At 50.8% G+C, this 22,498-nt stretch overlaps 1 protein-coding gene across 1 annotated transcript in view; it reads right to left on the bottom strand.

The window, feature by feature from the left end:
* Positions 1–442: 442 nt before the first annotated feature.
* The window catches only part of LOC128272904 (insulin gene enhancer protein isl-1-like), a 28,129-nt gene continuing 6,073 nt past the window's right edge, over positions 443–22,498 (bottom strand). Inside the window, exons 2-8 of the mRNA XM_053010787.1 lie at positions 7,903–8,092; positions 7,701–7,831; positions 7,402–7,632; positions 3,464–3,584; positions 2,289–2,451; positions 2,006–2,218; positions 443–631 (exon numbers count right to left, since the gene is read on the bottom strand). Coding sequence (XP_052866747.1) covers positions 443–631; positions 2,006–2,218; positions 2,289–2,451; positions 3,464–3,584; positions 7,402–7,632; positions 7,701–7,831; positions 7,903–8,092 — 1,238 coding nt within the window. The remainder of the gene's footprint in view (positions 632–2,005; positions 2,219–2,288; positions 2,452–3,463; positions 3,585–7,401; positions 7,633–7,700; positions 7,832–7,902; positions 8,093–22,498) is intronic.

The raw sequence follows: 22,498 nt of genomic DNA on the forward strand, positions 1-22,498 counted from the left end.
ATTTACAATTAGACTCTTGATTTCTCTCTCTGTCGCGCTTTCTAGTGCGTATTAAGTTACGGTTGGTTTAGCATTATCCCCCCTAACGCACCCTTGCTTTGTCCTGAATGTCGCCAGCTTTATTAAAATAGATTTATCAAATGCTAACCGGAACCGGGGCCGGAACCGAACCGAAACTAACGGTGTGTGCTGTTACTACTGCTACCACTCTCCCGGGATTTGTCTACCGATCTCGCTCGATTAGGTTTGTGTTGCCTAATAAGATTGGGGGGGACCTAACGGAAAAGAGATACTCTTTCTGCCCACGGAACCGATGACAGCCCGTTTAAAATATCATTCCCTGGTACGATACGCGTCCGGTCCGTGTTCTTCCGCGTCCGGTCCGTGTCCAAATATTGCCATTGTGGGTTTTGGGTGCTGCTCCAAGATCGTCCGCCGGACTTTAGGGGCTGCCCTGCATACTGTCGTCACTCTCCAGGTACGTGACGTACGAGTCCGTACTGTCCGGGTGGTGGTGCCCACTGAGATCCATGTGCGAGCCTAGCGGCGGTACCTGGCCCGGGCCTCCGGCCATTGGCGGCATGCCGCCGCCTGGTCCACCTGCGCCATTGCCAACGTCATATCCGTGCATCTGTGAAGGAAATGGAACAAATGGAGCGATTAAGCCGAGCGGGTCTCCAGAGATCTTTGCGACCAGATAGTTCTAGTTTTAAAGCTCCGATGACCATTGTGCAACATTGTGGTCGGTCCGCAGAGCCGGAGAATCCAGAAATAGCGAAATAATACCGCATAAATTACCAATCATTGGGAACAACATAAAATAATGGTGACGCGGGGCCTGTGTACTGCAAAAACTTGTATAATCGCCCGATTTAGTGACGTCCATTGCGAGTGCCATCCTGTACCACCCGCCGCATATGCAATCCACCGCCGACCGGGGTAAGGATGAGCAGACAAAAGAGAAAAGGATTAGAGAGCCACAAGAACGAACGAACGAGGTGCATATTTCATGGTTTCTTATGGCCAGGGCATGCCAACGGCACCGTTTCTTATCCCGCGGCCGTCGTTTCGCGGTCCCCCGGTCGTTTTTTTGTTTCGTGTTTCGCGGGCCACAAAGTTATGCAAACAAAGACAACAAGAAAAGACGTCGGAACCGGGCGGAAAAGGCCTTTTTGTTCGCGCCCCGTTTTTTTGTCGGTGGGTTTCTTGCTGCGGACAAAACCACCATTTTGCACGCGGCCCAAAACTGCGCCATCAAGGCTCGACGGCGGCCTCGTTTTGTGTGCGCAAAGTTGACCCTTCATTCGTTCGGGTTTAGGAATTTCTACTGAATTTGTTCTGGAATTTTAGCCACCAATAGTCAAAATTAACATTTTGTAGAGTTATATTTTTGCGGAATAAATCCTTCAAATTTTAAACTGAAGTGAGGCAGATTCTCTTTCTTCGAAACGGCCTCGAACAAAAAGGTGGCGACCCGTAAAGAGTAGCGACATTACCTTAAATTAGTTAAAAATCCTTCGAATCGAACCTAAGATACAAGCTTCTATCTTGGGACTTTTGCGCCACACTGTGACTTATTTTGTGGAATTCGACTAAAAGCACCTTCACCGGCGTTTGATGGACCCAACGAAGCCAATCTTGCCTTCTGCTGGTACAATAAAAGAGCAATAATTTTTTTAGTTTGTACATTAAAATTAATCAAAATTCAGTGGCGTCATGAAGTGAGGCGCTCACACGCAAGCCAATTTCTCTCGGCCTTCACTGGCCTCGGCACACATCCTATAGCGCCGTGCCCCGTGCGTCATCCATTTCGAGCTGACGCATTTATGTCCGACCGACCAAAAACCCAACTTGATTCGCGTCTTGGCCGATCACGTCCAAGACCTACCGATCGTGTCTTGAGGCTCCTACTCCTTAAGACTAATATTCGGTCTCATCGAGCCTGTCGGTGGTCACTGGTCAAGTGTCACTGAATAAGTTTACCCTACGTTCTCCAATAACTCACCTGATTGACTAAGTGCTGGAACGCGGGCGTGTGCGTGTTGATCGCACCGTTACTGTCGAGGTCGGAGTGCAGCGCAAAGTCGGACAGGGCCTTCCACGGGGGCTGGTAGGCGGTCACCTCCAGGCCGTGCAGGTTCAGTGGCGAATCGTGCCGCACAGGCGAACTGGCCACCATCGGTATGCCCTGCATGCTGTAGCCCAGCTTGCGGCCTTCCTGTTGGTTGGGGACGACGGAGATGAGAAACGGTACTAGGTGTGAGCTACGGTTTGATACCGCGTCTTACCTTCTCCTGCTGCATCTGCAGCTTCATCTGGATCGTCTTCTTCTTGTCCTTGCAGCGCTTGTTCTGAAACCAGACCCGTATGACCCGCGGTGACAGACCGGTCATCTCGACCAGCTGCTCCTTCATCAGTGCGTCGGGCCGCGGGTTCGCGTTGTAGCAGGTGCTGCAGAGGAAGGGACGGAAGAAGTCGGTTCAGTGGGGTATGTTGCATAAAGTGTGTGCATCGAGCGTGACACGCGACACGGCCTTTCGAGGGTGAGCGCAAACACCGCGGCCGACGGCGCCACTGCAGCTTATGCTAATCATTTGCACAATTTGTATTTTGCTTGGCGTGTGCCGCGTGTGTGTGTGATACTAATTAGAGATAATTCACGGACCGTGCGGTCAGAGCGGCGCCAACCGGTACGTCTCAAGAGGCGTCCAGTCAATCGAAGAATAGATGGCATAAAATTTGCACAAAACTCCTATCGCCGTGCACCGTGTTTGCGTTGCTTTAGGACGCTGTTTGTGTTAGGTCAAGCCACACACACACACACACGCGGGCGCACGCGCATCTTCTATTGTGTCTTTGGGCGACAAGAGAAAATGGCACCGATGGCTTCTGGTGGCGCGGAAAATTGCGGAACTCAAACTAATTTCCGACAATTCTACGGATCTTGCGGTACGATTTGCCAAACGGCAGGAAAAAGGCTTAAAGGATCGTACTCGGAAGGAAAACAGTCATCAATCAAACTGGTGATTGGTTAAAAGGTCCATTATGCCCATCTCGGACCGGAACCGCTATCACTCGGCCCTATTAAAATGGCACGCACTGGCGGATCGCATCGTTTTGAGCACCTCCCATCATCATCATCGTAAAATTTGGCGGCTCATTTCGGGTAAAAGTTGCTGACGATCCTAAACCCCAATTGGAACCGATTGGCCGGAGCAGCGAATGATCACGCACGGTGATGGCCATCATCGGCTTCGTAATCGTCAGCATAATTTTGCAAAGTGCACCTCCAAGCCTGGCCTGGCCTGGTGTGTGTGTCTGGGAATGGGAGCAGTGCGTATCACATTTCAACCGAACACGAACCGTGAGCCGGGCCGGCGCTAAACGGCGGCCGGTAACGCCGGTGGCGATCGATCGGGGCGGGGGACTTTCACGGCCGGCTACGATTATACCCTCTACTTACCGGAGCGTGTGTAGCTGTTTCTCGTTCAGCACTGTCCGCACCCGCGTCGGCTTCCCGTCCGACGGTCCGGATGGTCCTTTGCCGCGCAAACTTTTATGAGATCCCGACTCGCTGCCCGAATCTAGACGAAAGAAAGCAACGGTTTCGGGGTTAGAACGCTGGCAGGACATTAGTGAAAAAACGCCGAACATTAATGGAAAATGGGACCCTCCGTTAGTGGACGGCATTAGGTCGGGGTCAAGTTGGGAACGGAACGGTTATTGATGAGAGATGCGAGTACTCGGTTCTGTAAAATAATCCAAAGCACGATTTGCGAATTGATGAGTTGCGGAATTGCTCACACGTGGTTAGCTCAACTAATTTGGGGAACTAACACACTGGAAGGGGGGTAATTTCAAAGGGCAGGGCATTTACAGAATCAAGTCCTTCCAAGGGGTGAGTATTGAAACAAAAATAGAGAGTCAGTGGAGTAAGTGAAAATACCTCTTCGGGGGAACTGGAGATAAATTTGGACAGTTAAGGATACCTAAAGAACTTAATAAAATGGATAGAATTTTGCAAAGACCATCCCGGGAATTATTAACCGTTGTATAATGGTTTCTTAATACATTCAATGAAATAGACAAAATTGGAAAGTAATTTCCAAGAAGCCCCGTGAAGATCTTAAATTCAACCTTCGAGACTTCGCAAGTAACTCGTTTGCTCAACGAAGCTACTTTCTGTGACGAATCACTGTGCAGCAAACCGTGCCGTTTGTCCGGTGCCGCCGTCCGCCGATCGGATCGGATGCCACTGACGTAGTTGATTAAATTCGTGTCAATATCACTCGGTGCATACGCGTACCGTGCATCCTTCCCCACGCGGCCACCCGCGTTTCGGTTGGCTGCCCGCTCTTGTTCCCTGCCTGCCTGCCTGCCTGCTGTTCCGACGCCCTAAGACGCGCCGGTTCGGCTCCCACAACAACTCTTTCTTCGCGAAACCGCGATTACATCTATTATTATTATTTCTCGTGTTTTATTGATTTGCCGCCGACGCGCCTGAGTCAATAGCCGGTCGGTGGCCGGCCGGGTGGGCCAGGCCGGGGGCAGGGAGCAAACCACCACCACCATGCCAAAGGCAACATGCCGCCCCAATCCCGGTGCGATCATCAGTACCGATAATTATCAATACACGCCTAATTACAGGCCGTCCCGCGCCGTGGGTCCGAACCGAAATCGAACCGAAATCGGAAACCAAAACTCTCTTCCTACCACAAGCTGCGGACTGCGGGCCTGGGTGTGGCGGGGCCGCATTTTCTCCAAACATTTTCGACCGATATTAAGTACCTCTTCGGGTGGTGGTGCGGACGGACGATCGCGGCCTCTTCGGCCTGGTTCGATTGCAAACGCACCAACAATTATGGGGGGCGCGGGGGACGGTGGGCGGGTGTGCCCGAGGTCCGGTGTTGTAGTAGTTGTTGTTGTTGTTGGTTTTCTGCTGTTTATTGTTTCTTTGCGGTGCCGTCTTTTCGCGCTGCATCGTGGGCTCGCCACGGCTGGTAGGGCGGAAAGTGGGGGCAGCAGTGGCGGGCTCCTTTGAAAGGCCTACCCGGTGGGGCTGGGGTCCAAAATTGGAACATTTGTACATTCGCGGTCGGGCACGTTGAGGTCGGGCACTATTTTATGTTCACGTTTTGTGTTCCGCTTTGTTGCGGTGGCCGGTGGGAGATCGGTACTCCTTTTTGCGGGGTGTTCAAAGGCCGGCCAGGGGGTGCGTGTTGGCCGGAGCTTTGGGTGGCGCGGGGCAGCATAATAGGCAGCCCGGTCTTTTCTCCCCGAGAACGGTTCTATTTGGGGAAGGCTGCGAAGGGCTTCGGTTCACGGGGATTTGGTGGGTTTTGGAAGTTCGGGAAAAGGTCCTTCCGCTTTAGCCAGAGCAAAGAAAGGTTCACTTCATAATAAACAATTGTGCTGTCAAGCTAATAGCCATTTCAAAGACAACTAAACGAACATTTTGAGCCTCTTAAAAAGGGACTTTTTGGCATTCAAATGGACCCAGTCTAGCTGATAATAATAAAAAATGGCAACAATGAGGACGAAGAAGATAAGTATGAGAAGTAATTGAAGTGTTTTTCGTTGCTTTTGTCTAATCTTTTGAAATCATCTTTAATAAATGATTGGAAAATTATGAAGACCCGAACTAAACTGGGGTCGCAAGTCAGAGGACCAAAATAAAAACAAAACCCGACTGATAAAAGCTCAAAACCCAAATTCCGCCTCTGTTGAACCTATAACTCGATTTCAAACCTAATCGAAACCGCACCAAAAATCTGACCAAACATTTAACAGCCTTTGGGCTAGAGCATAAAGAAGAGAGCTGAACCTCCCAAAACGACATTCAACATTCCCCCGTTCAGATTAGGGGTCTGCGAAGGGGCCTGCGGTAGTGCCCACCAATTATTATCGTCACCGACCGAGTATTCCGACAACACGGCGCTCGCACTACTTCCTGAGTCCCGTGAGTCAAGCGAGATTTTCGCCGAGCCCCTTCGGCGAGCGAATTTTGTCGCAATTTTATCGACGTTTATCGATAACGGATATTGGGAGTACCGATCGGCGGCGGCGGGGATCTCGACCTCGCCCTCCCGCGCTCAAGTGGATTGCACACGGGATGTCCGGGTTGTCCGTGTCCGGAGCGCGTCCGATGGCGCACGGGGCCAATGTTTACTCATACCATGCACTTGACCATGCCCCGCCGAACCTAGGCCCTAGGGGTGCGGTGCGTGTCTAGTTTTTTGGGCTCTTGATCGTTGCAACTGAACAGGTGCGCCTCGCGCCGTGTTAGAACTTTGAAAGAGTTTTTGAGCAATTCAGTGGAAACCAGTGTGGCACATTATAACACATGGACTAAAAAGTCCCGAGCGTAACACACAAATGGCGCTAGTATTATTGCATTCTTCGCTTTTTCAGTTAGTACTAACCTTCAAAAGGAAAACGTTGAAGTTCAAAGATATGTTTTAATTTTACATTGCTCGTTCATAGGGAAAAATACCGTTTAAGCGGAGCAATGGCTTGAAAGGGGTTATAAGGACTCCGCTCCATCAGAAACAACAATAAAACGTTGGTTTGGTGACTTCAAACGTGCTCGTAGAGATATGGACGATGCAGATCGCAGTGGACGTCCAAATGAGGCGGCGGAACACCAGAAAACATAAAAAAAAATCCACAAAATCGTTTCCAACGATCGAAAAGTGAAGTTGCTTCAGTTAGCTGACATTGTGAAGATATCAAAAGAACGTGTTGGCTTTCTATTGCATGAGCTCTGTTCAAAGTGGCTCCCGCTTTTGTTCCCTGGTGACTAAAACCAAGAACATGTTGATGATTCTGAGCAATGTTTGGTCATGTTTAGACCTAACAAACCGGAATGTTTGAAACATGGATCCATCACTTCAAATCCAAACGATTGTCATCTGAGTGAGGAGCAACTGGTGAACCTCGTCCAAAGCGCCCGAAAGCACAGCAATCGGTTCCAATGATTATCGGTTAGGTATTTTGGGATGTACGTGGTGTAATACTCATCGACTATCTTGATAAGATACCAACAACAGTGAATATTATAAAGCGTTGCGTTGGAGCGTTTGAAGGCCGAAACTGCAGAGAAGTCAATCAGAGCCATGTCAAAACTACATGATTGGAACTTTAAATTGCTGAAGGCCTATGGGCAAAAGATAAATCGTTCTACAAAAGTGGTTAGTTGAAATGTTAGAGCGGCGCTAGAATGATTGTGTGGCTCTTCTTGAAGAAGCTGACGTTGATGATGCCAATTTTGAACAAAGAAACGCGTTTTCCCCCCTTAGACCCCACACACTTCAGCCCCTCGGAATTGATTCGGCCAGAATGGATTCGGAGAGATAAACTCAGACGTTTGAACGATAAACATGGGTCAAAAATCGCGCTCACCTGACATCGACCCCAGCTCGCTCGAGTGATTGTTATTGCTTAGGCTGCTATTGTTGTTGTTGTTGTTGTTGTTGGTGCTGCTGATATTGTTGTTGTTGGCGTTGGCGTTGCCGCTGATGTTGTTGTTGGGCTCGACGCCCGGTATGAGGCCATTCTGTGACGTTTTCTCCAGGTGATCGTGATCCTCCTTGCAGTACAGCGATCCGCCGTCCCGGAGCGCAAACTCATCCCCTGAAGGAGGAGAAGCCGGGCAGTGAGTACGGGCCGGACACTTACGCATTGATTCCCTGGACACTTACCTGGTATTAGTTGGCGGGCGCAAGCTGAGCAGCGAAAGCACTCTATGTGGTAGATTTTCGTTTTGGCGCGCATCACGAAGTCGTTCTTGCTGAACGAGCTACCGCACTTATCACATTTGGTACCGAATAATCTGGAATGAGGTCGGAGGTGGTGGATCAGTTGGCCAGTGTGCTCGGCTCGGTGACCGGGTGCTCCCCTTACCTAACGTAGTCCCGCTTGCAGTAGGTCTTTCCGTCCCGCACGAAACAGGTACAGCTTTCGTCCAGGAACTGGCGACACTCCTGGCACTTGAGGCAGGCCGCGTGCCACTCGAGGTCCGGGGCCACACGCAGGATGTACTGGTCGTGGATCTGGCCACCGCATCCGACGCAAAGCGAGAGGCGCTCCTTTTCTATCGGGGAGAGGGAAAAACACGAAAAAAGGACGTTCGATATTAGCCTTATCGCGTGGGGCTTGTTTTGGGGTCAATAATGTGTGAGGCCATAGAATATTGTACAACGGTCACAGTAGTGTCAGGCTGCGAAAATAAATTAAATTACTATGCTAATCCCTTAACTACACTCGATGGCCCCAATCTGGGCTGCGCTTTAAAATGGGTTGCATCAAATATTGAATTTGAATCAAGAACTTAAATTTTCTGAGAGCACTCTCTCTCTCTTTCACTCATACACACGCACACATCTCTTTCTCTCTCTCTCGGCCTTAAAAAAAATAAAAAATAAAAATAAAAGGCCTTCATTAAAGCCTTAAAAGTTTCATTACAAGGATAATGCTTTGGCGTTTTTTTTTTTTTCTTTTTTTTTGCGAAGGACGCGCCACAACACCCACACACACACACACCCGCGAACCGTGATCTTTTCTTCCTCCTCGATGCGGATTTGTTATTATTTGTTATTTATTAACTCTTGAAGGTTCACACACTCGCAAAAAAACCAACACAACGAAGCGTGCTCTGCCGATTATATACTACTCTGACTCTTATATACTTGCGGAACGGAACGAAACACAGTGGGCGGAGCTACCCTTGTGTCGTCGTCAGAACACACACACACTGAGAATCGCTCGCACGCACACCAACACCAACGAGGTTAGTGGTTTATGTACTTCACGTGTGCTGGGTCCTCTATATGCACACACGGATTTTGCGGTCGTTTTTTGGCAAATTCTTTCGAAGCCTCCTTTTGTTGGTGCTATTGTTGCTCCGGGCGGCCTTCAAAACCCCCACCCACCCTCAACCCCGCCCCCACCACCCACCCCCCCCGGCAGCCACCAAAAATCCGTGCAGCCGTGAGAACGTGTTAATTCCATTCGTGATGCCGCGAGGAATCTTCTTTGGACACTCTGTTGCACAACCGCCAAACTCGGCTGGCCACCCAAAAAATCCGGTGTGATTGAACTGTAATTACTCTCTCTCTGTCTCTTACTTTCCATCGCACTCCCTCTCGTCGTTTTCGGAAAATTTTCGTTTCCATTTCGTCGTAAATTTTCGATACCTTTTTCCTCGGGGCGGCCCCCAGCCCGGACGGGTCGTTTTTCCTCCTTTTATCTTTATGGCGGAAAACACTTAAGGCAGCGTCCGGGGCGGAGGGGGGACAGCGGACAAAATGGAGGGCTATTTTTCCCGGGGGCACACACACCCGAGGGTATTTCCCTCAGCTCTGGCCCGAGTCTGGGCGGCGTAGGAAAATGTTGCGCTTCAAGTGGAAAGCGAGGACTCCGGGACGACTTCCGGCCCCCGGCCCGGGCTCCTACGCGCGCTGTAAGCGCCTACTTATGCTGTGCCGCCGTGACAGAATCGAAGGGCTCTCCGTGGTGTCTGTGTGTGGGCACGGTACGCATCGGGGCATTAATATCTGAAGCGTATTTATGGTACTTTACGGGCAAGATGTTTGGGGGGGGTTGGTTCTGGTTGGACGGTTGCGCCTCCATTTAACTTTTGGCAAACAGCGGTCGGTTGGTTTGATTTTTCCGGCTGGAAACATGAACGAACCATTCGAACCTTGCACCTAGCTTTCCGATACCCAGCCCAGGGGATTTACGGTGACTGGGCGAACCGTTACGATGAAGCTAAATTTAAATGGAAAAGTCTTAGCGTTTATGCATCGGCAACATAGAGTTTTGGGACGTCTGATAATTTTCTGTCTGATTTAGCAAAACCGAATTGCGATGGAATGGCAATAAACCCCGAAAAAGTATTATTGTTTCGAACACCAAATGGGTAAATTTATTCAAACAAGTTTCACCAACTCACTCGAAACTCAAATGAACGAGTTGTGAACGAATTGACGAATGGAGAAAAGTGTTTCCAAACCGAACCCGAACCCGCGGCAAAGTTGGTTCAAAAAACTTCCAAATTCCAAGCCAAAAACGCACAAAAAACGGACCAAGAAAAGCCAATCGGATCGGAAGCTGCTGTCGGGGAACCCGCTGCGCAGATATCTAGCGAAGGAAGCTCCGATCCTTTTTGCTCGCCGATAAGATAACCCTCGAACACAGCTTTCGGTCGTCGTCGTTCGACCGACCCCAAAAGAAGCGGGCCAACAACTTTGAAGCCCGCAGAGTGTTGAGACGGAGGACATCTTGGAGACCGCCGTCCACCGCCGAGGAGCTCGAAGCTGGTGGTGATTTATTTTCGGTGACAACGGCACGGCACGCAATCGTTTCGAAGCCATGAAGCAATAGAAGGCAACGAAATAGGTCACTTTCGCGCACACACACACACAAGGGGTGCTTTAATTATCAGACGCATCAAACGGTTCGGCCGTTGATTCGTTTAATTGCTGACCGTTTAAAGCTGAGGGTACTGAGCACCAAAAAAGCCATGGACAAACCCGTCATAAAAGTCCGCCACGTGCTGATGTTTTAATACAACATTTACATTTGCTCCGCTTTTTATCATCGCGTTAGAGAGGCCAAATGCCCCGTTTGTGGCACCATGTATTTTTTTCGGGGAACCGATCGAGCCCAGGTGTTGCGTATTTATTTTCGCGCTGCCCAATTATACGACAGTCTGCCCAAAACACTCAGTTTTGCTCCACTTAGGACTCGGCAAATTCGCTGTTTTGTGTGAAGTGTAACGTGGTCGGTTACAGCGAACATTAAAGGATACGTTTTTTTTGGCGCTTGGGATCAACTCTATCGCCGTCGTCGTCGTCGACGATGAATTATTCAATGAGGCCTAAAAGCGAAAAAACAACCCTGCGAAAGAAAAGTGGACATGCAAAGCGAGGTTGATGACGAAATGATGGGCGCTCTCGGTGACAAGTTCGGTGCCGCCCTGAATCCTGTGCGCCTTTCCTTTAAAGTTTTGCCGCTCGCTTCGCTTGTGTGTTCGTTGGTCAGGACTTGGTCTGTCTAAACCTTGCCGGAGCATGCATTTTAAATGAGGCTTCTTCCGAAGGTTTTTTTTTTTCTTTTCTCCACCGAAACGGTTACGGTGGCCGCGAACCGGCGAGCTAATCGCGGAAATTCGCGGTTCAAACCGCAATGGTGGCCCAGTGGTTGCTCAGTATTTGGGACATTTGCATACACGGTCGGTGAAAACGTTTTAAGGTCCTTTTTGCTCATCACGTGCTCTGTACTACAAAACCATTGGAATGTACTGAGCGATCGGAATTGAATGACTTCGAAGGGACCACGAGTTGATGTTCCCAACTTTTAAGGCTCTACTTGAGAATGTGCCTTGAAGAATTGTTTATGGATAGAAATAAATATCGCCGCATCCTGGACAGATTAAAAGAAACGTTTGTCTTGATGGTTATAATCGTTAAGGCACCGTCCAAGAAGAAATTATTCATCCTTCTCTCAAAGTTCGCCCCGTGCACTATGGCATTGCGCCAGAATCAATCAAATTGGCAGTCACTAAATATTGCCAATAAATATTCAACATTCGGGACATTAACATGGGCCCCAAAGGCAAGGAAACATGATGGCCGCGGATTAGAATAAACACGCCGAATCCTGCGCCGTACCGGATCGTTAAAGGGGTTGAATCTATCGCTATTCCTCCGCCCAGACACGCAGGTCCCGTGGCCACACGACCGTGGCGCGGATGCACCTGCGTGGGGACGCGCGGACACTTTTATGGTGATTAATTCTGACCATTTCTTGCACCACCTTGCACCCTTTGGTGGTGGCAAAAATGTCAACGGACCGTAGAGGATCGGCGGCCACCACCAGCGCAATCGCACCGCACCGCGTTACAGGTGTTCCACCTTCGGGCCCGATAAGCGTAATGCTTTTTTTGTTGTTTTTATTAGTTTTTTGGCTCGTGTCCAGCGTTGAGCGTGCAAAAACCCCAACCCAACGAGACGACAGAGGAAGTGAAGTCTTCGGTGGAGTGCTAGTGGAGGCCTAGCACCTTGTCTAGCACGGCCAGCCAAGGCGATAAACTCCAAAACAGGTATCTTGTTAGGTTAATTTGAGAAAGTGTTTCTGTTTCGACCGCGGCGACCGTCGACGAGTTCGTGGTCGCGCCTGGAACGTCGCAGAGTTCTTCTCGGTGGGCTCATTTGGAACCCGGGCATTGTGATTTTTTTTGTCTCGTTGTTTCCCGTTACCGTCTGGGGCTCGCACGGGCCGCTTTTATGACGTCTTTATGATCACTTTTTTATGGTCCCTAGACGCGGAGACTACGGATCGGCGCGACGCGGTGCTCTGGCGTCGGTCCTGGCCACGGTCCCGGCGCGCACTTGCCAACGCCGGACGGAGACGGAGTTTTGTTTTTATCATCCCAAATCTTCTGTTTGGAAGATTGTGTGTTTATAGACTCCTAGAGCGACGTAGCCCACACCGCGGTCCTGACCACCTGGCCAGCTAGGCCGGGCTGAGCGCCAAGGGACTGACGTGCCGCGTCAAAAGTACGCGTGATGTAAGGAGCCGTCCCTGGGCCTGCCTGAGTCGATCGTCGCAAATAGTCGTGGGGTACGTGGGGATCACCCCACACCGGGACTGGCGTGTGTGTGTGTCGTGCTGGTAACCGTTTGTTGTTGTCGCTCCGGCAGTCGGCAGTGTTTATCTAGTTTATTACGGCCCGACTGGCCCGGCCCGGGAGTCAGTCAGAGTTGAGCCGCCGTCTGGCGGTCGGTCTCGCGGTTTTGTCTCCGGCGTGTAACGAAGGGAAGCAGAAGGAAGCGGAAGAAATCCCGAGATGCCGGAGCCTAGCCAGGGTCCCGGGGCCGGAGCCAGCATCCCGCACGGCATCCCGCATAAATATGTTTGTTTGGTTTGGCTTCCAAACGCAGAGGCGCCGTCATGGTCATCGATAACTAGCCGGGACTCCGGTCGGGTTCTTCGGTCGGTCGGATATGCATCGATGCACTTCTTGCCTACGTGCCTAGTTTCTTGTGCTGCTGCCCGACGAGATCGGTGAAAGGAAAAGGTCGGGGCCCCACGCTCCGCCGCTCGCCCCAGAAGATGCTAATGACGCCGACGACGATGATCACCCATCATCATGATTACGGACCGCGGCGGGCGATGGTGACGATGGACGGGATGGACACCTACCAAAAATGTGTCATCGCCCATCAGGGGAATCGATTTGAATATGGTTAGCGTCTTCCAACCGGAGGTCACGTTCTAGCGATGGTCGACGACGACGACGTCAGCTTAAATCATTCCGCTCGTTTTTGGTGGTTTAATGGGTGATAAAAATGGTGGCAGATAGGATAGGATAGGCTGGGCACCGCTATCTGGGCGGAATGGGCCCACTCGACAAATCGTTATGAGCAATTATCGGTTACACGGCGAACATTAATGTTGAGCATTCGAGCGCGATGGACCGAATGGACCGAGTTCTCGCGTTCTTCGTTAGCTCGCTGACTGGCGTCTTTGGCTCGGAACATAGAATGCGAAATAAGAGTGGACCTAACAGTAAAGTACAGCCCGCAACAGAACTTTGGTCCGGCGAGGAACAGGGTCTATAATCTCCCAAAAACATTGTCACACCGAAAACCAGTTTCCCGAAGCCTGGCGCCAGCACTAATCGTGTCAAATAACATTCCCTTTTGCCTGTGTGCTGTTGACCTGCCGTGGGCCAAGGGCCGTGAAGATTGGGCCCTCATTGAGACCGTGTCTTGGGTTACGTCTCGTTCTCGTTCAGCCGACGAGTGGTTGTAATTCGAAGTCAGTGATCACAATGGACACCAGCAATCATCCGGCACAACAATCCTTCGCGCAGTGACAAGGCGCGAGTTGCGACTCCAACAATCCGTTTGTTGTTGTCAATCGAAACGGCGCCATGCCGTGTTGGGAGCTGGGAAAAGAGGAAGAAAAACGGCCAAACGGACTCGGGGCTAGGAGCAACATTTCTGACCGAATCGGGTCGGCGTTTATCGCACCGCACGAGAGCGAGAGATGATGCTGCCGGGTTGCCCAGACCCTCGCCGGTTTAATGGTTTAATAATTTGGTATAAATTATGCTTATTTGCTACGGGTGGCGCATGGTGGTGTGTGCGCGCGGTTTATGGTCAACCATAAATCATTGGAACCCTCCCGGCTGCAGAGGGCAGTAGGAATCTGGATCGCCAGAAGGAAAAGTTCTTGCAGAAAACCAAAAAAAAAACCCGAAGGAATGGCAGCAAACTAATCTATTAGACCACAAGTGGAACACAAGTTGATCAGCCAACAATTTATGGGCCACCGCTGACCACTGGCCACTGGCTGGGCGGTTTCGACCGAAGACCGAGCTGCCGAACTGCATCGGAGTCGGTCGAATCCGCCGTCCTTTGATGTGTGCCCTCTAGTAACTTGTAACAGAGAAATCTGTTGAGCTTGACATTCGCGTCGTCCGAATACTGAAAAAGACGCTCACGGCTAGCGCTTTGCGTAAAAAAAATAAAAAATAAAACAAACAATCGTCGAGCAGAGAAAAAGGTGCGAAATGAATTAAATTCCACCAGCCAGGCCGGACATGCATTGTGCATTTCACGCACGCACGCAACCCCCCGCGAAAGGTGTCAGCAATTTAACAATGTTTTGCTGAATAAATTACTACACACCACGGCGCGCGGAATTAACTCATCCTAAATGGTGTGTGTCAGCCAACAAACCGGGCATCGGGCCGCCCACCACATGTTGCGAGCGAGATCAAAGCGTATTGCAGCGTGTGCAGCAATCACCCCCGGTCCCGGTGCATGATGCAATCGCCTCCGTCCCGAGAGCGATCCTCCGCGTGCGCTCCTCGGGTGACCTCTGCCAGTGTTCGGGTGGATAGGAAAAAAAATCTCTATCTCTTCCTCAGTTCAACCGGGTCCGATTCGATCATCAAAGGCGCGATCGGCTCGCTGGTGCCCCCGCCGATCGTAAGTTGACGGTAAAATATTGACCAAAGACTTCTGGCTCTGGCTTCTTTGGCTTTATCGGTCGAGCCGAGCGTGAAGCCTTGGATAGGTGTAAAAAGGGAAAGGAATCCGTACCGGATCTGGACCGACCGACAGGGAATCCTTTCCAAGGCGGCCGCGCCTGCGATTGGACCAGCGATCGTGGCGTAGCGGCGTTTCTAGCACACGAGTGCCCCAGGTGCTGAAGTAAAAATCGGCAGGATATTCGATGTGTTGCCAAATATTTTCCTTCATAAATCCGCTTGGTCCAATCTGTGGGTAACATCGGTGGATCACCATAAAATGGTCAATTCGGACAGATTGTTGTCCTTGAAGGCTTTGAAGCTTCAGCCGCAATTGTTTTCCCTTTTCTGTCTGGATTACCAGTACATGTTGAGTAGAATCTATCTTATACGGTACCGTTCTATACCTCGTTCCAAGGAGACACCGTAATGTTTCTACTTTCATCGGATTAAAACGAACCTTTTACTCAATGTTTTCCGGTCCCGGATGAATGTATAATGAGGTGTCTTTTCGCTTCAAACACAACTCTTTAAAATTCAGCTAAATTAAGGCTTAAAAGACTACTGCCATATTTACTAGTTTTAGCCAACTCCACAAGGATTGCCAAGGACACACTAAATTCGAGTTCTGAATGGACTCGTCAGATCTGCGTCGTATGCCAACTGAGGAGCACTAGAGCCGCTCAGCTGTGGCTCTTCTGCGGGCGAGTGTCCTCTCCAGCTCCAAGAAGAACTATCCCATTTTTTGTTGCGCTGCTTCATCGCTGCCTTCATTCACAGTGCGGTGCTCCAAAAACCGGAAGATTTATTTCCCGCCGGCCGCTCGCTCGCACTGCCCATATACAGTTTCGTGCCGATGATGTTCTTGTCACCCGTGTGCGCCTCGCCCGTTTTTCCCGAACCTCTCGGGCCGAAATAAAAAAAAGAAACAGAATGATGGAAGACATTATTCATGCCGCTCCGCGCTCCGCTTTTCATCATCATCATCGGTGGCGGCGGCGGCGGCAGCATCAGCAGCACCCCTTTCCGTCGCCCGCTGTCATCCTTTCCCTCGCGCTAATCGCCACCGCCCCTGGCCCCTGGCATTCCAACGTTCTCCCTGCGACCGACCGACCGGAGGGCCCCCGGGAGATCAAAGACACTTTTCGGTGTTCGGCTCGTCCTGTTTTATGCCCTCGCCTTATCGGTCGTGGTTGTTCGGTTGTTTCGGTTGCTGCCCGCCCTGCCCCGTGGCCGTCCGCTGCTTTGCATTTCCAGTTGCGCTCTCGTCGCGACCGGGGCCGGGGCTCGACGCCGGGTGCGATAAATAAAACTAGCCCCAGCGAGGCTCGAGAGAGATCGGGAGACAAAAAAAACGGCGCGATCGTGCAGTGGCCGGTTGTAGCCGTCTTATGCTGCCGCTGCCGCTGCTTGACTTATGGGACCGGACCCCGACCAGAGGAACCCAGGGCGAACATGACGACGGCGACGACGGCGACGACGGAGGCGCGCGGATGACGAAAGCACGATCAACACACGATCACACCGCCGAGCCGGGTGTTGATATTCGCTAATTTATCTTCGCTACCTTAAGGTCCGCGCTACGCCTCCGAGTTGGACCGGAGGCGTAGGAGCGCGGAGCGACGGAGAGGTCACCGTGGTTACGACCACCACCAGCACCAGCACCACACAGGTGGCTTCGGTGGCCGCGGATTCGGTAATGATCGCACGTGCTAATTGGCCGCCCCGGCGTCCGCAGACCGCTAAGCGGAACCGCAAACACCTCCTCACCGGAACCTTGAATGCCGAGCGCTGTGTTCCGCATCTAGAACTTCTGGCCGCGCCGAGGTCTCGCGGGGTGATCGGGGTGACAATCGTCACCATTCATCGACATTTGACTGCGTGGTGAAGGTGAGTTGTCTTAAGCGCGGGATCGAACTGTTCCTCACCCGGGGACAGGGACCATATTTTTCCAGAATATCCAGGCCACATGGTGTGTTGGCGCGGTGTAGGTGTGCGTGGTATTAAAATTTATAAATTTATCACACCCCGGGCAGGTGTGAAGAGACGCAAAAACGAACGCAAAGTGCATCCGAAGAGTTCACGCAGCGCAGCTCTGTGATGGGCTCAACAAAACAAAGCGAGAACAACAGGAGTCACATAAAGGACGTTACAATAGAATGAACGACGGTTCGTCATCGATCGTGGTTAAATCAACATCGAGTAGGAGTTACTGCAAACTATATCAACCGAAGCCACACAGAAAACCCCTTTCTTGAGGTGCCCAGATGATGAAGATTTTAAAACGTGACCCCAGCTATCAGTTAAGCGGTGTTAAAATAACTGCTTGAATGGTAATGGTTCAGCTATGGTACTTTTACTCAGTCCTTAATCTGGTCTAAAAGTAATCGGCAATGAAAAACAAACTCTGATTTTATTAGGCAATGAGTAAGTGAAAGAATAAAAAGAGCATCTCCAATTCCGAAAGTATCAGTTCCCTGTAAGGGCCTGCCAATATAGCACGACTCTTTACTACTTCAACATGCTATTGTGACAACTAAGACCCCGAAAGAGCCCTTAAACCTTCCTTCCTTCTACACTCTCTCAGCGTACTCATCAACTTGAAGAAAAATGGATGCAAAAGTTAAGCTACGCGTTGGTGATGAGCATGCGGAACCGCGCAAACGCGAGCAAACCGTTCCAGGGTTCCATTGTGATCGGGGCAATTAAGGTCCCCCCCTCCGGCCTGGCCGATGCCGGCGGAAACCGAGAGCGGTGGCCGGCGATCCTCGGTCGATCTTCTCGGGCAACATCAAACATTGCGGTCGCGAGCAGCGGAGCATTTGCTTTAGTGAGCTTATTTAGTGCCTTTCGACCGGGCCCAAGCGGTATTTGTCTAATTATAGAGAGGTGCACCGTGGCCCGCTTGTGCTCGATTGACTTTTGCACTTTTCACCCCCCCAGGGCCACTCTCCAGTGGAAAATTATGATTCCGTTGTCGGACCCTAGGTCTAGTCGCTGGTGTTGCGTTTAACGTAAAGTTTTTCGAGCGCAGACGATCGACGGGCAATTCCGTTTCCACGGTTTCAGCCATATTTATTGTAATTCGGAGCATGTTCTTTTACTCCACTGGCGGGAATTAATGTTACGTATTAACGTTACGTAGGAAATAAATATTCTAGTGCTTCGCTCGAAACTGCTCGAATTGGTGACCCCGGATAGCTCATTTCACCCGCAATGGTTCCATCGATACACCTAGTTCAGCCACCGGCGAGCGAGCGAGGGAGGCAAGGGATGCCCGAAAAATACCCGGTAGCCCTGTTTGCTGCCGATCAATATTTTTAAAACGGAAGTGTGAACGGCTGGTTTACACACGAGTGGCTCACCTCGTTAGTTCCACGACTCCCGGCCCGATATAACGAACGGGATTGCCGGGCGCAGGTCGCGGCTCCGGCTCTCGTCAAGTGATCGGCCGGCATCAGAAGCGTCCACGTCCACGTCCGCTGCTCAGACGATCGTCCAGCGGCAAGATTGTAGCCGAGACCATCGAAAGGTCGCGGCCGGCCGCGGTCGCGCGGTTTTGTTTCACCGTTTATACTGCCTTCACACGTCGACATGTTAATTTATGAAAAATGTGACTCTAATAAGAAAAGTATACATAATTTGTTTATAAATCTATAAAACCCGACCACACACAACGCGACGCCGCGAGGTTTGGCACTTGTCCCGAGCGTCTGCGTCGTGGTCTTCGTTCGGCGCGCGGGTTTGGTTTACTGCGTGGTTTGGAAACTAACGCGCCTGACTGGCAAAACACGACCGAGGGTCCAATCGATGTTATTTCTGTTATTTCCTATTAATTTGGACTTGGATACGGGATGCAGGCCTTCAAGGATTGTCATCGGGGTATTCTTGGCGCGTATTCAACGGCCGAGGTGCACTTCTTTCTAACCCATCTAGTATTCGCTTCAAACGATTCTTCACCGTCGTCGTCGTCGTCGCTGCATTGCCTCATCGTTGACATCGATCGAGGCGGCTTCAGCGGCCGGCCAGCCGGCACAGAACGGTGCCCGGGGTGATGAAGGCTTGACCAGAAGTCACACGCATGTGTGAGCCGTCGTAGATCGTACGCAAGACCGTGCGAGACAACCTCGATCCTCGGTCCAGTTCCTTCTGCCGCTGCCGGCGATGTCCAGCGCGCGTGTTTATTGCACCGCGTGCGCGACTTCGGACCAAGGTGACAAATGGTGGTGGCCACCGAAAGGCCGCGCCTAGGTCGGGATTAAAATTTGTCTATTTAACCCGCACCCCAAACCGGACGTAACCGGGCCCGGTTCTCGGTCTCGGGAAACCCGTTTTGCGCGGCAGAACGCCGGCCGTTATCGTCACACTTTCGTGCGCTTATCGCATTTCCGCGATTGACAGATTTCGAAAACGATCTTCGAAAACTTCGACGAAAACCGAAAGTCGCCCAATCTCGGCGCGCGAGTTTCCGGCCGCGGCCACGAAACTGAAAGGTTCTTTCGGTGCGGTTTTTTTCCCTTTTTCTCTTCGACCCGACTGTCCCGTTTGCGTGAGATTTTGTCCTTTTTGGAGCCTCATTTGCCGCCGCGTTTTGCGCGGAGCTTAATTTGCATTAACATGGCGGCAATTCCTTTGGCCGAACGGGCATCACGGGCACACACACGGGCTGTGTGTAAGCTGGCGGCAATGATCAGAGGTTTGCGAAAGCACACACAGACACACACACACACACAAACGTAGGCGCACGCGTGGAGTGGAACTGATGTTGATTCGCGGCCCCGGGACGAGTCGCGCAATGAGTAAGAAACAAATCCAGGACCGAGCGCCGACCTGAGGTGAGCCCTCAGGGTGACAGGCTTTTTATTCGAGTTTATTTGTGCAAAATGGACGCGTAATCTCGGAAGGTGATCCGTAAGCCGTCCGCCAACTGTGAACGTTTGCTACATCCTTTGTCTTAAAAGAATGGCAATAATTTCCACATTTTTTCAAGGAGTCCTAATTTAAAACCATGTTGGGGCTTCTCCAGACTGAAGGTTATCCTAGGGTGTGAGTCAGGAATTCGGTTACACTTTACACTTCACTATGCTCATCAACACATAATTATCTAAGCCACGGCGGAAATGTATGAAAATTACACTGCGATAATTATATCGACAGGGACTGGCAATGGGCTCGATACCGACCGAAGCCCGAAGCCCCAAACTAGACGGACGGACCAGACCAAAGGGAGCCTCCTCTTTGGGGCCGCCGCCGCCCTGAAGTCCGAACCATTCCTTTTCGCCTTTGCCAACGCCTTCGCCGGTTGCGGGACGGCGAACCGATCACCTCTCGGATCGCCTTTTCGGCGTTCCGCCGCAATGTGTTGCTGCTCTCGTTGTTGTTATCGCGCTTGTCGCGCTTTGTGTTCTTCCTGTGGCCGTCGTTTTATCCGCGGATAAAAAGGCGAAACACCGCTCGCCACGGCTCACAACCGGACCCCGTCTTCGGGGACTGACCCAGGGAGTGATCCTCAAGCCCGTGGGGCTCGCCGCTCCCGCATCCGACAAAAGGATCCCCCGAGAGTGACGACAAGGCTTCACGGGTGGGGGAGGTAGGGAAAGAAACCGATCGGCACAACTACACGACGACGATGATGCCGATTCTGAGGCCTTTGTATGTACCCGCTCGCTGCTGCTGGCGAGCTCGTGAAGTATGAATGTAGCAACAGGAATGTTGGACGTCGAAAAGGACAGCGAGAAAGAGACAGACAGAGAAAAAGAGTAAACCCAGGAAAGAAAGAAGAGAAAGAGCAAGAGTAAACGGCCCAACTCGCGCCCGCCGGTTGCGAAAGGAGTCGGAACAAGAACCGTCCCGAGGAACCGAACAGGAATCGAAACGATGGTCATCAAATTTACATAAAAAAAGCCAAGCGGCATCGGACCTGGACCTGCGCCAGTGTGTTTGTGCTGTCACGGTCCGACGGCGGCGGCCGTATTGGTTTTTAATAAATTATTTTGCAAATTTATTTTGAAGTTAATAGAGGAATTTAGGAAATTTATTTTGTTTTATTATCACCGCGTTGTTGGTTTTTCGCTTTGTCGGTGTCGCCGTTTGGCGGCAGCCGCCGTCGACCGTGACGGGAACCTGAGCCGAACCGATCGAGGATCGCGGCCAGTCATTGATATTTTTGTTTGTTGAGGGTGAGTAGTCCTGGTTTTGACTCGGTTAGATAGTACCTTGTGCAAGGGGAATTGATTGAAGCTCAAGAAACACTAACACGGGGAGCCAAGAAAAGTGTACGTGTGCGTGTGAGTAATTCTGACGACCCTATTGCTTTGGATTAATGCTACCGTAAGACCTCCTGCAACCGACAGACGTAATGATGCAAGTATGTAATGAACCTTCGATCGCACACGGAGTCGATCGGATTCACGTCACGTCGGATTAGGGGTCCCGCGCAAGCCAACTGGCGGATCTAAGCCGATGGTCCGATCACCTGGCTAGATGTCTTGCCCACGGGACATGTTTGACGGTCAGTTGACGGGTTCTGTCGCTGTCGATTGAAACCGGCCTCTGGGCCCCCGGGAAGCCAGTAGCCGCCAGGCAGGTAGGCAGCTAATGTTATCCAATTAGCCGCACACTCATGTCATGCGTTTGTCTGTTGCTGCTGTTCCTGCTCCGGACTGATTGCCCCACGTATGTTATGATCAGCATAAACACACCGACCGATCGATCTGCCGGGCGGGACTTTGTCGTGCAACACATTACTTTGTTTTCAAATGCAAATTAACTTCGTTCCTATTCGAATTCGTTCTTGTGTGAAATGTGTGAGGCCCTCGTGACATTGTTTTTATAGTTTCATTTCTACGATTTTGTTCGATTAACCTTTTTGTTGTTAATTAATTTTAAAAGATCACTCACTTTCACTCTGTACACTAAATGTTTTCTTCTGATGCTATAAAGTGTCCAAACGGGCTAAGTTTTTACGATAATTAAGGAAGAGAACCCACACGAATGACCCCATTTGAGGGACCTTCTGCAGCTCTACAGAGTGATCCATCACGATCCATACTAATGAAATGTTTAATAACTCCGCTATTTGTCAGTCGATTTTGACAAATAAACAAGATTTATTTATAGTATAGAATGCCGTTTTTTAAGAATTCACCCAAAATACAATTGTTGAAGTTGTTGAAAATAAACCAAAAAAAACAACAAAACTTTAATCTGCGTGTTTAATAAACCATCATTTATCGATTAGTCCGCGTGTGCGGATGATGCAACGCCGGCGGACGCTATTTAGTGCGATCCTCTGGGGTCCAGACCGGCCAGACAGAAGTGTAATGGCTGCCACTTTTGTTTATGCAACTCGTAAATCCGAGCCCCTGAGTAGCTATCAAATATACACGACGCGGAAGTGATCGAAAATTCTTCCACCCACCTTCCACGGAACAGGAAACCCGCATTTCGATCCAC

Source organism: Anopheles cruzii, chromosome 3, assembly GCF_943734635.1.
Source record: "Anopheles cruzii chromosome 3, idAnoCruzAS_RS32_06, whole genome shotgun sequence".
NCBI classification, from domain to species: Eukaryota; Metazoa; Arthropoda; class Insecta; order Diptera; family Culicidae; genus Anopheles; species Anopheles cruzii.